Raw genomic sequence first — 17860 nt, 5'->3', positions numbered from 1 at the left:
GCCTGTTTTTATGAATGGTTTTCTTGGGACCTAAAGCTGATCTTCAGCATCTTTGCCTGGTGAGCCCCTCATGCAGCCTGCTATTGTTGCTGTGGTGGGCCACTCTCCTGCTCATGGACTGCTTTGCTTCCAGAGATGCCTCAGGAAGCCTCTCTTCTTCCCTTCTTCAGAAGACAGGTCCCTCAGATCGCTTTTACCACCAAGAGTAAGGTCTTGCTGCAGAAGGTTCTAATGTTGTAGGGCTCAACACTATCAGAGCTCCTGCCAGTTCCCTCCAAAGCCCTTTATTTCATTTTAGCAGCTTCAAGTACTCCTGGGAGGAGACTTTGGGGGCTAGCTCCTGCTGTGATGCTGGAACTCTGAATACACTGAAGGGTGTTGAACAAAATCTGAAAGTTTTCCCTTGGTGGCTAAACACAGTGAAGGCAGAAAGGTCTTACTTTTCTGGGCACAAAGAAAGCACCACTGTGGTGTACCAATATCCCCTCAGTCTTCCCAAGGGGAACACCAACACTGGGCTGTTTTACAGAAGAGCATCAGTGAGGCGGAGGTCATGTTGAAGGTGGGAGTTCCTGGAATTGGTCATCTCTCAGGCTGGCCTACTTCCCATAGTACCTCGCTTTGGCTGAGACCAGGCACCAGGGCTGGGATTTGGACAAGTCTGGGCATTTGAAGAGGAGGGAGAGCAACATCCTCCTGGGCTGAAGAGGCGACACAATGGGCTGAAAGCAGGGCTGGACTCCACCTGTCTTTGCAGGTACAACCCCTCCTAGTGTGGTGATGTGAATGCAGCCTCCTAACAAGCTGTGAGGAACTTCTTTTCTGGAGAAGCCTGGGCTTCTCCAGAGAGGCCAAGCATCAAAGCTCTTTAATGGGAATAATGGTGACTTCTCGCCAAGAGGAAGCCAGTGGGCAGGAGTTGACCAAAAACTGAAGAGAGAAATGTGTGTTTCTGGAATTCGCCCTTTTCTTTTTAATCCACAATAAAGCATGAACCAAGGCACCTCAAGAGTTGAAGAAAAGTTTTCTAAAAAATCATTGAATTGGCCGGGCGTGGTGGCGCACGCTTGTAATCCCTGCACTTGGGAGGCGGAGACAGGAGGATTGCGCAGGTTCGAAGCCAGCTGCACTGGTTTAAGAGACCCTGTTTCCAAATAAAAAGTATAAAATAGCTCTGGGTAGCCTGGAGGCAGAAGGGCTTCCAAGAATCCCAGTACCACCAAAAAAAAAAAAAATCATTGAATTGGACATTTAGAAGAGGTGCATGCTATGTTATGTAAGTTATGCCTCAGTAGAATCATTTTGAAAGTGGGGAGAGGAAGAAAAGGTAAGCCTCCTTGAAGAATCCTACATGGGATGTTTGGCACCACCTTCCCCTGGTTCGATGCTTAGCCTTTTTTTGTTCTAGAAGCTGACTTTGCTGCAAACCCCAACAGCAACCTAGAAGACAATTTCCATTTTACAAGGGAAGACAATTGAGGCTTGAAGGGGCTCTTGGTCTTGCCCATAAATCATGAATAGCAGGTGCAGAAGTGTGGAGAAAAGAGTCCCCAGAACTCTCTTGGAGAAAGACCAGAAGCCAGGACCAGAAGCCTGTCCCCAGAATGAACTGCAGACCTGGGACCCCAGGGCCTGGAACTCAGGTTGCCTATCCACATTTCTCTCACCTCCACTCACCCATCACCATACACCCAAAGCTCCATCTCTGAGCATGGCCTGAGGGCAGAGATAGGAATAGTAATAGCTGCTGGACTAGCTGCAGGGCAGCAGGGCAAAAGCTGGGTTCCTCCTGCCCACCCTCAAAGCCTTCTTCACTGTCCTTCTGCCAGAGAGGATGCACAGTTAACCAAAAACCAAAAAGAATCCATTGGTTTCCTGGGAAAACATCCCTGCATGAGCCCAGACTAGAAGTAGAGTTTCTGCTTCCAAAGGGCTCACAGCCAACCTTGGCCAAGGTTTGGGACAATAGACAGTGTAGATATATCCTGCTTCCCAACCTGCAGGATTGTCACTTTGACCTCCAGCAGAAACATTACAACAAGACCCCTCCTAAAAGCTCATCCTACAATCTAAGGAGCAACGGCGGGTGCTGGATTCTTGCTCAGGGGAAGGGCTGGACTATAGACTCTCCTGCAACTTCTCTATAAAGATACCATCACCTCTGAGTTACCACCTATAGCTCTGGAAAGACCTGGCACAGAGACTCAGTCCCAGATGGTGAGGTTCTCCAAGGACCTGGTCCTGCAAAAAATAGACAGAATGAATGGGACAAAGCTGGGCAGCAGTGCACTGTCTGTTTTACTCTGGAGCCCATCTCTCAACTCTCAGAACTACCAAGACTTTGGAGAAAAATCCAGGAGGGTCAGGCTGGCTCTCTGTTTGGGGTGCCCACCCAGGCAGTCAACCCCTGTGTGGCTATCCTTCCTGTTTTCAGCAGCAGTAGCTTCTGAAGCCTCAAAAGCCTTGACAGGGTGTCCTGATGAGGCTTGGAGCTGCAGCTTTCATGCATTAACTGCTCAAAGCTTTGCAAACTCTTCCTGCCCCACTTCTCTCCTGTCTCTGTGAATTAGTGTGGAGGCTGTCAGGGTGGATTTGCAATGTCCCACTCTCATTTCTCATTAGTGGGCTGTGCGTCAGGCTCTATGGGCATATCTCTATAATTATATTGTGGCATTTCCCCCATGTGCCATGTGATCATTGGTAGCACTTTCTGGAAAAACAGGTCATGTACAGTGAGGGCTGGGTATTAGCACAGGGAAGCAGATGAGCTGAGAGAGTATCTCAAGAAACCTATTATCCTATCACAGAGAAGAGCTTGAGCAAGTAATAGGCAAGATATACTTGATAATCAATTGTCAAGGCACAGGCATTAAGCTATCTGTGGGAATGCTGGTGTACGTGGATCAGGGCCCCAGAGTTACCAGAGCAAGGTCTCCTTACCTAAGTGGAGTCAAACTTAAGGTGTTAAGTAAGCTGGCAAACTTTTCCTAAAAGAACCCAACAGTATGTATTTTTTAGCTTCTTGGGCTTGTGCTTTCTGCCATACCTACTCAAGCCTCTTCTTGTAGCTCTAAAGCAGCCATAGTTGATACATAAGCAAATAGATGTGACCATGTTTCGGTAGAAATTTCCTGTATTTTAATATACTTTTATTGGTGCATTGTGGTCTTATAGTGTTGCATCATAATGTAGTAAATAGTGATCATGACATGCATGCTCTTTAAAAACAGGTGGTGGGCCATGGACCATGGTGTGCCACCTGTGGTGTAGAGGAACCAGTATGGAGTTTTGGGTGACCACAGATTAGTCATTTAACCTTTTCATCTTTGCTTTCTTCAGTTTTAATAACTAACCACTGTGGGCTATTTAATATCAAATTAGTTGTAAAATGATATGAGACCCTTGTATGAGCCACATGTGGTGCTAGAAACCAAAGATATAGCAGGAACAAGACTGATGTGGTCCTCTCTCAGGGAGCTTACACTCATAAGGACAAAGAGATACAATAGCCATGGACAAAGACACCACTTAGTGCAGTACTTTATTCCCACAAAGTTCCCCTGACTCCTTTTTGAGGACCCACTATTTTCAAGTTCACTGTCACTTGTACCCATTGCTGAGTAAAAAGGCAGGGGCAGCCGGGCGTGGTGGTGCACGCTTGTAATCCCTGAGCTTGGGAGGCGGAGACAGGAGGATCAAGCTGGTTCGGAGCCAGCCTCGCTGGTTTAAGAGACTCTATTTCCACATAAAAATGTTAAAAAATAGGTCTGGGAGTATAGCCCATGGGAGTGTATACCAGAGGTAGAAGGGCTTCCAGGAACCCCGATACCACCAAAAAAAAAAAAAAAAAAAAGGGCAGGGGCATGTGGCCTGTAACACAGAATTTCAATATGTTTCTAACGCCTTATTACACAACACAGGCCTAATTGTGAATCATAATTTTTTCATTAACTGATCTCATTTTACTTGGTAATATCCATTTAGTCATTTGAGAGCAATAAAACTACATTTCTTTTAAATATTATATGATTCAGTTGGTTCACTGATTTAGATTTTTACTACCCCCATTCCAAACGAATGAGTCATACATTTTTTTAGATATAACAAGGACCTTCAAGATCATGCAAGCCTGCGCTTCCCTTCAAGCATGCCTCATGGGGGAGGAGAACGAGAAAGTGTACCCCAGTTCTGGGATAGAGTTCTGGGCAGGTCCCCACATGCCTGAAAACCCTTGCTCTATCTTAGAAATACATGTACAGCTTGCATCTCTATTCCTCGATGTGTCCTTGATGGATCTGATTTCCCTTTTTATAGCTTTAAGAAAACTTGGTAGCCATGTTCCACTATAACGTTTTGTGTACACTAGCCTGCCGCCATATTGAGGTAGTGAAGCACAGTGTATAGAGCCACTGCCCGGGGAGGCAGACTTGATCGAATCCCAGCTTCTTTGCCTCTTTCTGTGTGAACAAGAGCAAGAGGGCAAGCTTCTTGTCCTCTCTGAGCCTCACTATCTCCATCTAAAAACCGAAAGTGATCTCTGTGAGGTGAGTTGACATGCTTAGAGGTCCTGGCTCATGTAAAGAGTAAGTGCTCAGCAAGTACTGGCTTCTATGATTATCCTGGGGGTCATATACATGTTTGAGTTGGGGCCTTTTGCATTTTTACACAGAGAGTTTGTTTGCTCAGTACCTAGGCATCTATTCTCTCCTATTCTCATTCTCTCTCTCCCTCCCTCCCTCCTTCCCTCCCTCCCTCCCTCTCCTCTAGCACTGTCTCTAGCATCAGTGTCTAATGTCTGCTTTCAGAATCATGCATGGGCTCCCTAAGTCCCCTGCCACTCATGACAGCCTCTCACATTTCCATTGATAAGCCTTCCTACTTCTGGAGCACCCCTTCCATGTTGGGAGGAGCCTGAGTGCTAGAAGACTCCCTCTTTTATTTCCAGGTCTCCTTTTCTCCTCCAGATTGGCTCCTAGGAAAGTGACCCAAGAGTAGGTGGTAGTCTAGCTCTGAACATCCTAACCGAGAGGAGCTGGGAACCCTAGCCTCTTGCCTGTGTCCAGCATAGCACTAGATACCCACGGGTTCCATATAGACAGCTAAAGTGACATTGACAGGTGTCCTGCACCTGCCCATCCTGTTCCTGACTGGCTTTGCTTTCCTGGGTCTCTGTCTCATTCCTGATCCCTGGATTCGTCTCTTACTTATAAGCATAGAAGGTGCTGTCCAGTGGACTGGGATCTCTGTCCAGGCTCTCTAATTTCTATAAATGGTCCCTGTCCCAGGGAACTAATTCCAAAGTCTGGCCTAGTAGCTATGTCGGGTAAGATGTGTTACTCCCTTTCCACATAAAAAAAGAGATTTAAATGACCTCATTACCACTGATTGTGCACTCCTTGTGAGATATATGCTGATCTAAGTGGTTTATATACATGATTTAAGACACTCCTCAGAGATCTCTGAGGGCTTGTTATAATCTCCACATTATAGGTGGGGGATTTTGGTGTGAGGAGGTTGGTTGTTTGCTATGGTTACATAGCCAGTGCGTGGTAGATGTGCATTTGAATCCATGACTATGTGAATCCAAAACCTCTTGGAGCTGGTAATACCCTCCTCTGTGTTCCTGGGAAGTTTCTGAGAAACCGTGAGCTGTTCTTGGTGCAGTCTGGGACTGCCTCCACAAAGTCCACCAGAGGTCTGGTGAGCAGTGTCCGGAGTGCACAACAGACTGAGGGCAGCTTAGCTGTCATCGGTGTCCCCACTTCCATTGGGCTGGGTCTGGAATAGCAGGAGGCAGCATAGCTAGCGGTGATCAGCCAGGAGAGAGCTACATGGTGGAGTTGAAGTTGACTCAGCAAGACAGTGGGGAGGGAATGGGCTGACCAGAACTTGGCAGAGGGCAGACCCCCACCCAAGGCCTGGGGACCAAGGAAGGGGGTACATGCTGGGGAAAGAGGAGCAGAAGGAATTTCAGTAACTGGGGCCAATGTCTGTAGCAGGCAGACAAGCTGGGAAAGGAGGAGATTCTGCATTGAAGCTCTGGGGTATCATGCTTACATCCATCCGCCTCTTGGAAGAGCCTGAGGCATGCATTTCTACATCCCTTGTGTCTAATGGTTGTTGGATGGTTAAAGGCATGGATTCCTAGATGAATGAATCTTTGGGAAGCATGAGAATCATAGTCTGCCCCTACTCACCAAAGAAGAGGCCAAGATGGTTTTTCCCATGGCTTTTGTGAGGATGGGAAAAGGGTTGTCACCGTATATACAGGGGTACACTCTGACCACTGTCTCCTTGTCCCTTCTTTCTCCAGAGGCTCCTGCCAAGCCTGAGGAGGCAGAGACCGAGCCCTTCACAGATTCCTCTCTGTTTGCACACTGGGGCCAGGAGCTCAGCCCTGAAGGCCGGCGTGTGGCCCTGAAGCAGTTCCAGTACTACGGCTACAATGCCTACCTTAGCGACCGCCTGCCCCTGGACCGGCCCCTGCCTGACCTCAGACCCAGTGGGTGAGCAGAGTCAGTGGCCAGCCCCCATCAGACTGCCTGTGGGAAGATGGGTCCTCCTGGTACTGGGAACAGAGCCAGGGCTGGGTGTCTAACCTTTGGGTCCCTTTCCCATTTAGACCAGGGTCTGTTTCCATAGCCTCAGTTTCTCCATTTGCTGAGTAGGGAGAGGGCTTCCTTACATTAGTGATCTTGAGGATTAATAACCCAATTTACTCTTTAAGGGCACTAGATTCATCTGGCATTCCCGTTAATATGTCATTTTAACCCAATTAGTTGCATTTTTATGAACAATTTTTTCCCCTGTAAATTAGCTTTTTAAAGTACATCCATCTTCCTGGGCTAACAAGTCATTACACTCAACAGAGAGTCTGCCTTGACTTCTCTCTTTGTGACAAAAGGATATTTCTTTAAGGTTCAGTTAGAATTTTTATTGCTCCTAATTATTAAAAATATAGTCATGTACCACAGCTGAGAAAATCTCATTAACTTCTGTGAGCTCCCCCCACACCTCTTTCCCCCTTTTTCTTCTCATTTTTAAAATTTCCTGAAACTGCAAATCATAGGAAGAGCTTCAACCTGGAGTTTGGAGGAAAAAGCTTGCAACTAGGTATGGAGGCCATGTTCCTTTAGGGAGAAAAGTTCATTTCTGCTCCATAAACATTTATTGAGCACCTGCAGTATACTACATAATTGAATATGGTTGTGCCTGGCCTAGGGAAAAGCTGTCTGGGCTGTAGGGATGGAAAAGCTGGGGATCTACGGAGAGAGGAATCTGTATCCACTTACTCATCAAGTCTTTATTATATGTCAGCATAGTATAGATGTGGGGATGGAACAGGAATTCTAGTCTGCACAGACTTTGCTTTCTATGTGAATGGGTACAGATAATAAACAAAACAAGCCAAATAACATAGCATGCTGGATGATAGTAAATGTTATGGAGAAATATAAAGTGGAATGCAATGGCTTATGGGAGCCAATGAGAAAGCAAGTCATGCAGATACTGTACTGGGGCTGTGGGCTATCCAGGCAGAGGGCCTGGCAAGTTCCACTCTGAAGTATTAGTAGGCTTAACCTGTCTGAGGAAGAGAAAGGAGAGGGGACCCTGGTAGCTGGAACAAGGGGTCAGCAGCTGGATTCTATACTTTGGCTGCACATTTGACTCATCATAGGATCTTTCAAAATAATTCTGATGCCAGAACCCTACCCTAGACCAATTAGCTGATTTTTCCAGAGTGATACTCAGCTTCAGAATTGTTCAGCACTCCTGGTAACTACTGTGCAGCTCGGGTTGAGATGCCAGGAGACCAGCTTTGTGGGCCATTGTGAGGTAGGGATCCTGGGAAAGGCTGGCACCTGTTAGGAACAGAGTCAGCTTGTCATTTTCAAAGACCTCCTGACCGCTGTGTTACGAGAATGAAGGGGATGAGAGAGGAGGCAGGAAGCGGGTTCAGGAGGCTACTGCTCACCCAGGGACAGAATGGGAACCCAAGCCAAGATGGCAGCAGGAGGGGTACAGAGAGGGAGTGAAATTCAACAACATTCAGACTTAACTAAGTGCCACAGGGCCTCATCCTACTGGGAATACCTCAGGGACAACACTGGGGCTGGGAGAGAAGCAGGTTTGGTGTGGACAGGATGTAGGGGCTCTGGAGATGGGGTCCTCTGAGGAGTTGGAACCCTCTGTTTCCTGTAGGGGCTTGGCCATGATCTTGGCCAGAGAAATAGTCATAGACTTTTTGGCCAATCTGGCACAAAACACAGGCCCGGCTCAATATATATTTGTTCAACATTAAAGGGGAAAACAAACAGGAAGCTACAGAAAGGATGGGTCTGACATACTACTCCCAGTTGCAACAATAACCAATACTGACCCAGGCTGGACTTATCGAGCATGCCCTTTCTATCTGCGACCACACAACACTGCAATGACCACAGGCGAGGCAAAAGCGTGTTCTTCCCCTCTCTAGTAGAGGAAGCCAAGGAGCAAAAAGACAAGGCTTAAGTCTCAGGCCACACAGTTGGCTAAGTAGGCAACAGAGCCTTGAGCTCACGCATCTCCGCGCCAGATTCTGGCCTCTGACTCTGGCCCACAGCTGTGTTTGTTGTGACTGTGCACAATGCTGCTGAGAGCTGATGCTGGAGCCCAGTCACACAGTAGTTAGAGAAGTGCTCTGCCTGCTCTCGCTTTCAGTGGAGTTTATTTGAAACTCTGAAGGACACTAGGTGGGCAGAATTCTACAGAGAAAACTATCAGAGTAGAAGGAGCTTTCCCCCATAGCGCTCTATGCTGTATGGGGCTTCCATGCCTCCCCTGTGGGTGGGGTGACTTTGGTTGGCTTCTTTCTCTAGACAGAAAAAGAGTCTCCACTAAAAGGCAGAGTGGAGCCTTCTCACACGTCCGTGAGGGCTCCGTGCAAGCAGCCTCAGCAGCGGGCAGTTTCTCATTGCACATGTACTTGCTGCTCTTGGTGTCTCTGCTCACATGTGCCAGACACACAGCCAAGGTGGGGAGCTGTTGGTGGACCACTCCAAACTGGTATGTGCTTAGGTAGAACAACACCGGCCTTAGTCTTGCAATTTCTATAGGAACAGTCCTACCTTGTAATAAGACCATCACTTGGCTCTTCTTGCTAACTCATTTTGGAAAATCTTCCCAATGGCTTAACTCTCATCCTATCTCAAATTACACTGGCAAACATGTATATAGCATGAGACACATTTTCAGTCAAGCGTTTGGCACTCTATGTATATTAACTCTTTGATTTCACACAGTAACTTTCTAAAGTAGGTACTGTTAAGTGGTTACCACTTTACAGAAGAGAAAACTGAGGCACAGGGAAACTGTATGATTCACTCAAAGTCAGTAGTGGCAGAGCTGGGGTTGGAACCCAGGCGGCCTGGCCGTAGTAGAATGTGCTTGGTGCCTCATGCACAGGACAAGACATAACCAGAATGTGAATGTTCCTCCAGTTGGTTGCTTGACTTCATGGATTTATTCATCTGCCAATGTTTACGGGGCACCCAGTGTGTGCCAGACACCAGCAAAGCATCAGACAGACAGAGCTCCAGGTATGGGAATCCAGATGGATTGGGAGGTCAAGGCAAGCGACCAGAAAACTTGCTGATGACCTTATGGTGCTCTTGGGGAGGAGTCACCCTATAAGGCAGGGACCTGGACTGGAGGCCTCTATGGCATGGAGGCAGGCCTAGAGGATAGAATCTGCAAGGAGCCTCCTTTTCCAACTTTAACTGCACTGCCCTGGGGAAGGAAGGACACGGGAACAGGAATCACTCCAACCTCTGGGGAAATGAAGATCTCACTCATTCTCCTTCAACATTGTAACAGGAGTGGAGCAGGCCCCTGGGCCACCCTGAGGAGACAGGACGTCACTCTCATGGGAGGCCTTTGAGTTGGCAGGGGTGTTCTTACTGCCTTCCTGGGTTGGGAAGACATGGTGCCTGAGGGTTAAAAGGAAGAAATGCCACATCCCAACCTGCCTGGATTTTGCTTTCTTCACATCCCCAGATGCAGGCATTTTTCTCTGCGTGCGTCTTCCTGTCTCCTTCGTGTCTCCCTCGTTAGGCTCCAAAATAGCCCATAAAGGGCAAAAATAAGAAAAGGAAAAACCAAGCCTTGACTAGGACGTGGACTACTGAGCTATGCACATGTGTCAAAACTCATGGAACCGATGCTGGGGGTGGTGGTACACAGTGTAATCTTAGTACTTGGAAAGCTGAAACAGGAGGATCATAGGTTAAAGGTCAGTCTCAGCAACTTAGCATGACTCTGTTATAAAATAAAACTTAAAAGGCCTGGGGTGTCGCTCAGAGGTGGAATGGTCCTGGGTTCAATCCCATTGAACTGAACATTTAAGGTCTGTGCATTTAACTGCATGTAAGTCAAACAATAATACTTTGAACAATGAAGGTATGAGGGAGGTCTGGGCAGTCCTTTGCCTGTGAGTTAATGGGGAGGATAGAGGTGACATTTTTTGGGAAGTCACTGAAAAGATCGTTGTGAACTGTGGGAAAGGTGGCCTTTCCATTCTTGGGACAGCCAGGTCAGGCAGGTGGCCCTCAGTACTGTAGCAACAGGCACATGACACATTCTTTCCAAGCACCTGCCCTAAGGGGGATGTGGGTGTAGGTAGGAGGAAGGGGGCAGGTCTTGAGCTCCAGGCCTGTCACGTTGTCATGGCAACTCTATGGCCTGCCTCCAAGGTAGCTCAGGGCAGAGCCTCTGGCAGGTGCTATTTCCTGCCTCTTGCTGGTAGATCTTCAGAGCCTCCTGATCCTTAGTAGTAATGGCTCTGCCTTTCTCTCCAGTGTCCCCTGAGACATGTTCCTCCCTCACAGGGGTTAGAGAGGACTGGCTTTTGGGTTAACAGGTGGGTTAGGTCCTAGAGTTAAAGTGCCAGGGGTTGGTAAAGAGGATTAGACTATTTTCTGCAACTTTAGGTGGAAGCAACTGGGAAAGATCCATATACAAGCTCCCAAAGGAGCCCAAGTCTAGAGCTGGAGAGATTCTGTACCAACATTGAAGTGGGGAGCCATGGGACGGGATGGGAGCAAAGGGGTAATGCAGTCTGGAGCCAGGCGTTGGCTCTCTCAGGCACAGGTCAGTGGCCACAAAGTGGAGAGGGCATTAGCTGCCAGGACTACAGGTGTAGCCAAGATTTGTATATATGGGCTGGCGTCATGGGGTCTGGTGGGTAAGATTGTTTTACCAGTGTACATTCTAGACTCCTGAGATCTCTGAACTTTAGGAACCAACGGGGCTGGCTTTGTGAGTAGGCAGGATAATTGATCACAGAGGTCCACATTATAATCCTCATAACCTGTGTTATGCTATGTGGCAAAGGGTAATTAAGATTGCTAATTCAATGACTTTAAAATAAAGGATATTATACTAGACTACTGAGTAAGCCCAATCTAGTCACAAAGGCACTTCGACATTGGAGAGAGAGACAGAATGAGAGAGATGACCATATAAGAAGACTTGACTGGCCACTGATGGTTTTGAACATGGGGGAGAGCCATGAGCCAGGGAATGTGCGCAGCCTCTAGATGCTAGAAAAGCCAGAAAACAGATTCTCTAGGGGCCCCTAGAAATAAACACAGTCCTGACAACACCTGGATGTTAGCCCCATGAGACCTGTGCTGGACTTCTCTACCACGAGATGATAAATTTATGTTATTCTAAGCCACCAAGTTTGTCCTAATTTTTCACAGCAACATTATTAGCACTAGAAAGCTGATATAGTGTGGGGCCTATGATATATATATATATATATATATATATATATATATATATATATATGATCTTGTGTCTGGGAGGACTCTGTGCTTGGTTTTATACTCTTCTACTGCTGTGTTAAAAATAATTTTTGAATAATGCACACTGCACTTTGATTTTGCACCAAGACCCTCCACCCCCAGTGACATCGCTGGTCCTAAGGGAGGAGTGGCATGGCTTTGGAGGGGTGGCTTAGTGTCGTGATAACTGACTGATCTGGAGTCACTGCCCATGGGCTGATGATTGACAAAAACTACCACTTGGTCACATAGTAGGTGTGCCAGGTATGTGCATGTGCTCACCGCATGCTTTCTCTCTTCATCCTCATGACTGGCTTAGAGGAGAATACTGAATATTTGCAAGCTTAAGACAGCTAGCTGTTCAAGTCCTCACAGATGCTCTGGGCAGAGCCAGTGTTTTTATGCTGTTCTCATTGCTGTAGGCACTACCTCATCCCTTGTCCCACCCTGTCCAGGTGAGTGTCTCTAATTTGGGATCTTGGCTCTGGAAAAGACGCTGAGGTCTGTGAAAGATGTGTCCTCTGTGAGGACAGCCCCAGGACAGAGGAGTAAATAAACATCCTTAGCAACGATTCCACTATGGCGTTAAAAATGCTAACTGCACAAACACAGTTGGGGAGAAATATTCTAACTAAATCCTTCTGGTTCTTGGTAATGTTAAGTTCATTATGAGCCAATTGTATAATGTTGTACTTAAAGGAAAAGTAATCTTGAGCTATATTAATAGAAGTATAATATCTTAAAAGAAGGAGGAGATAGTTTTGTTGTATTCTGCTACTTAAATCCTACCTACAGAAGTGGATTTTTTAAGGGCTAGAGAGGAAGTAGACCATTTAGAAGGCAACCCTGGAGAGATACTGGTTTGCATGACAAACAGATCATGTTTCTGCTTAAATTATAAAATAGTAGTTAAAACCCAGTTTCTTGGACTCCAAGGACAGGCCTACTATTTATAAGCTGGATGACTCCAGCAAGTTACCTAGCTTCTCTGTGCTATGATTTTCTTGTTTGTAAATTAAAGATGGATGGCAAAACAAAAATTGAATGTATAATATATGTAGAATTTGTGGAACACTGTCTGAAATGTAGTAACTGCTGATAACTTTCAGTTGCTTTTATTATCTGGGTCTTCAATTTGTAAGAGATGGCCCTGCATGGGCTGAATGCAGGAACATGACGTAACTACTTGTCTACTGTGCAGATGAGGAGCATATGGGATAGGGCCTCTGCCCTCATGGTAGCGGAGAGCAGGGTCAGACTGGCTCTGCGAGACAGATCAGACTGAAGACCCAAGAGGATGATTTCTCCCCAGCTAGGGAGACCTGGGCCTCAGAGACTGAGCCCTGATCCAGGCTCTGCTGGCAAACAAAGATGCCCTGTTTTTCTATGAACCCTACCTTCTCCTGCCCTGGCAGATCTGTGGTACCTGCCTTTTCCTGTTCCCACAAATCTATGGGACCCGCCTTCCCTTGTCCTGGCAGACCTTCTCTGCCTCCATATTTCTCAGCTCTAGTTGCTTCAGGCCTGACTCCCTCATTAACAAACACACTACCTAGAGACATTTGTCTCTCATGTGACTTTTCTACCAGAACCAATTGACTTTTACTCCCTAAGGCATTATTCATTTAACTCCATGGATCCCATATTTCCCAGATCTCTAAGAGGTGTTGGGTACAAATGGTCTCCCTCCTTCCTGTACAGGGAATGACTGCAAATGATTCTCCATTCTATTGTCCTTCTTATAGTCTATATTTACTTATATAGCAAATCTTTTCCCTAAACTGATAAGAGGATTGGAAAGGAGGATTGTGAAACTTCTGCCTCTGGGTGCAGGTTGAATGTTTTGATGATGGCAAGTAGTTACTCGTATTTAGTAGTTACTCATCAGTGATTCCTGGGCCAAAATTCTGTTCCTAGAGCAGCCCTGGCCTCTATCTCTTGCATTGATGACTGTTGAAACTCCTGCTTCTCAGGTGCCTGTTGTCTCTTCCACATCTAGGCCAAGTGTCTTGCCAGCTCCCTAAAGCCATGGCTAAACTAAGTGTCTCTAACCTGCCTACATTATCCTCTCCTTCACCCCTCTGGCTGTCAGATGATCTAATATTACTGTTCATCCAGGCAGGGAGAAAATGTATGATCCAGTGAATCCATTCCTGTCCCATTCTGGTGGAGTTCCTGCCCATAGAGCCCTCATGGTCTGGATTCACTCTACATCTCATGAGTTTGAGTATTCATGTGTCCATCAGCCATACACCCAGTGTCTTCTGAGTTTCTACTGTGGATAGAAACTCACTGTGGATACCTGCTGTGTAGATGTGTCCCCATGCAGCCCCTGATGTCTATGTAATAATCACATACAAAAATACATTGCACTAGCATACAGGTGGCATGAAAGAAGAGCTGAGGAGCTGGTGAGACCTAAAGAGTATCAGATTCCAGCCCAGGAACTGAAGTGAACCTTTGTTAAAGGGCTATGGCTGTATCCTCAGGGAGTGAGGAAACAAACTTACATGGGTGTTTTGGATTCTTGATAGATGCTGCAGATTTATAGCTACATACTCAAAAGCAAGCAACCAGGCTCTGGATGAGAGCTGTACGGCCCAGAACACCCTGGATGGCTCATGCCTACCATCTTCTTTGCTCCGCTGCTTCTGTGTTAGAATTATGCTCCTGTGTTCATGGTGTTCCTCAATCCTTGTAGGCTGACTATGCTGAGAGGGGAGGGTCTCTCTGGGAGAAGGCTGAGAAGAAAGTGGGGCCAGGACAACCCCCTTTGGGGAGTAGCTACCTGGAAATGTCACCCACTCACTTGCTTTGTCCAGGCTGCCCCTCCTCCAGCATTCTTAGAACCTTGGCATGGTTAGACTGTTCCCAATATGCATTGGCAGACAGGCCCATTTACTTTGATCTTCATTCTGGAAGAGGTATGTCTAATCCTTTCAGGTCCAGCAGCCTCCAATAATTATGTTCTGATGGCCTAGGCCTTATAGATTTGCCAAAGACAAGGAAGGAAAGATCTGCCAGTCTGATAGGGAGGTGCCAAGCCACAGTGGGTGATGCCTGGGTGGGTACCACCCTGGGCCTTATCCAGAGTCCAGGAGCTGGGCTGGATCTCACTTAGTCCTCATCGGTTTCCCTTCCTCTTACAGGTAATGGCACTGAGGCTCTTGATATAAATTTGTCTCATAAATAACTTGAAACAATCTGAGGGGAACGCTGTAGAGAAGCTCCCTAAGTTGTTGCTCCCTGTCCCTGCCTTTCCTTTTGTGTGCACAGATCAATAAAGTAGAGTTCATCATGACCATCAATTCTCCCTTATTAGACAGCCATATCACTCCCCTCTCTGAAACACCTTGTTTGTTTTTTATCTCTAGTGGAAAATAGCTTGACTTTGAGCAAAAATAAAAGTAAAAAGGGAACTTTTATGGCTTAATCTTACAGGGCAGTGTGCCTCTCCACAAAATGAGTGAGAGTTCCTTTGGGGGCTTAAGCAGGGAAGGGCTGGTCACACCCATGTGGCTCCTCAGATTTCCATGTCTTCTGCCCTTTTCTGCAGAAGAAGGAGAGCAGGAGCAGCCATCCAGGGCTGCTGGGAGGGTGGCTCTGTGACATCCTTTGGATCTGCAATATCCACCAGAGCCCCTGTGTTGAAGGCTTGGTCCCCAGCCTGTGTCACCATTGAAACATGGTGGAACCTTCAGGAGATGTGGCTTAGTTAGAGGAAGTGAGGTCATTGAGGTGGGTTCTTGAAGGGGATATCAGGATCCCAGTCTCATTTTGCCTCCTAGCTGCCTCTACCATGATGTACAGTTCCTCTGCAGGTCCAAGACTACAGGGCCAAGTGACCATGGACTAAACCATGGGCTAAAGCCATGAGTCAAAATAAACCTTTCCTTACTTTAAGTTGATTTATCTTGGGTATTTGTCCTAACAATGGGAAGCTGACGAGTACAGTCTGGGAGATGGAGAACGGACGCCCTGGTTGCAGCCTGGCATGGAGCTGTGATATTGGAGGATCCAGGTGCTGGAAAGAACATCTCAGTAGTTCACACTAGAGGCAGAATCTGGAGGCTAGTACTATGCTGGTGAGCAAAGCAAGCGGGATTGTGAAGCAGCTGCACAGAGCTAGAGTCAAGAGCAATCCTCTTCTGTGGCAGCTCTTGGAGGTTTGTTCCCATTGCAGGACCTGGACTGCAGCATGAAGGATTCTGTCCAGAGTTTAGTATCTAGCAGTGATAACAAGAACTGTGGCCAGAAAATTTGTCACATCTGGCCTGATGTGCCATATTCTTTCTGCCTGTCCACCCTCACCCCCCTCCCCAGCATTGTGTTCTGCTTCAATGCAGAGAGGAAGACAGAAACCATGCCTGTACTGGTGTGGTGCATATGTGTGTGTGTGGGGGGGGGGGATTTAGGAGGAAATTTATTCAACAAACAAAAAAATGCCTGCCATTTTCCAGGCATGGTTCCAGGAAGTGAGCATGTAGCTCCTAGTTTGCTCAGGACATTCATTGTTAATAATGGGAAAATCCCTGGCCAACCCTGATGAGTTTCCCTGTCTTTTCACCATGGCAGCAAAGGGATGTTTCTTGAGGCCTTTGACAGTGAATAGACACTGATTGGGAGGTCAGAAAAGTTTGTAAACTATGTCTTCAATAAAATGTCTTCTATTCATCACATGTGAGATAGGAGATCCTGAAGTTTTTACAGAGATGACATCAAAATGACCATTTCTTCCTCTGATGAAGATGCAGAGAGGGGTAAAATGGCTTGCTTTTGGTCACGTGGCAGGGCGGGAGGTGCAAAGCTGGGATTAGTACCGGGATACTCCCATCCTACACCCACAGTGCTTTTTTTTTTTAACTAAAAACTATTTACTTCATCTGTCTTATATTGCCCACTCCTTACCTTCTCTGCTCACCCAGACCCACTTTCAGTTAAGTGCGGGGGGGAAAAAATGGAGGGTGGGGGAGGGTTGCCAGGTGACACTGAGAGAGTGGCCCTCAGCAGGTGGCTGTGTCTGGCAGGGCCTGAGCAGCTCCCAGGAGAGCAAGGCAGAAAAGAAGGATTTAAGGAGGTCAGAGTATTTAGCCCCAGAGGGATCACTTAATTACTGTGTGAAGAAACTGAGAATTTCCGGAGACTGAATGTGAGGAATTGGGACCATAAATTCAGGGAAAGGGAGGGAGAGAGAACAAGACCCTGCTTGTGGAGCAAGGACCTGATTCTCCTTTAGAGGGAGGAGATTTGTAAGGAAAAAAGGACTAGTCTGAGACCAGTGGCATGCATGTTAAGTGTAGGCTGTACAAAAATAAATTTGTTAGCTTTTCGTCATGCCAAAAGCATTCACTGAGTACCCACTACATGCCAGGCCCCGGCCTAAGGCGGGGCAACAGCATAGACTAAAATCAGTCTTCACTTCATCATAGCAAGGGGCAGAGCGTATAAACAAGTACAAATGTGATGCAATAGTGTAGGTGTTATGTACAAAAGAGTTTTCATATAAAAACCTGATGTTCAAAAGTCTTTCATATGAAAATAGTAATCAGCAGGATTTAGCTTGTAAAACAAATATAGCATTTCAATTCTGCTCGGAGAAAGACTGTCAGGAGACTGGCTTACGGAGATTGGCAGTTCGCATCATTGTGGCTGTTACCGGGAGAAATTAAAACCCATCTCTTTGGAAGTGGGATCCCAGGTAATTATATTCAGAATGAAGAAGGAAAGAGAGCAGGAGAGGCAGTTGACCTCCATCTCTGAAAGATACCTGGTAACCATTTGATGCAGAGAATGACATGAGGCTCTGAGAACTTACAGAAAATCCCAGGGCTAGCACAGTAGCCAGGGTGTCGAGTTCATTGCTGGCCGAGTTTAGCGGGGAGGAGTGTGAACGTGTACCATCACTTTGGCCTTACTGTGAACTGCCCATTGTACTTAGATTCAAGAAGAATAAAGGTCATGTACCATTTGTTTGACCATGTTTGGCATTGATTTTAAAATGCAGTTAACATCCAGGTGTGTGACACACTCCTATA

General features: G+C 46.7%; 1 protein-coding gene across 2 annotated transcripts in view; it reads left to right on the top strand.

Moving 5' to 3' along the window:
- Positions 1-17860, top strand: part of GALNT18 (polypeptide N-acetylgalactosaminyltransferase 18) — a gene marked incomplete at both ends in the record, with an annotated part of 326966 nt that overhangs the window by 155049 nt on the left and 154057 nt on the right. For both annotated transcript variants that reach the window (XM_080707751.1, XM_080707750.1), the window contains one exon: positions 6314-6506. In XM_080707751.1, the coding sequence (XP_080563877.1) occupies positions 6314-6506 (193 nt within the window). The remainder of the gene's footprint in view (positions 1-6313; positions 6507-17860) is intronic.

Source organism: Muscardinus avellanarius (genome assembly GCF_963383645.1).
Source record: "Muscardinus avellanarius genome assembly, chromosome: 1".
NCBI classification, from domain to species: Eukaryota; Metazoa; Chordata; class Mammalia; order Rodentia; family Gliridae; genus Muscardinus; species Muscardinus avellanarius.
The sequence above is the reverse complement of the archived record's forward strand: the minus strand, read 5'-3'. Positions and strand labels throughout refer to the sequence as shown.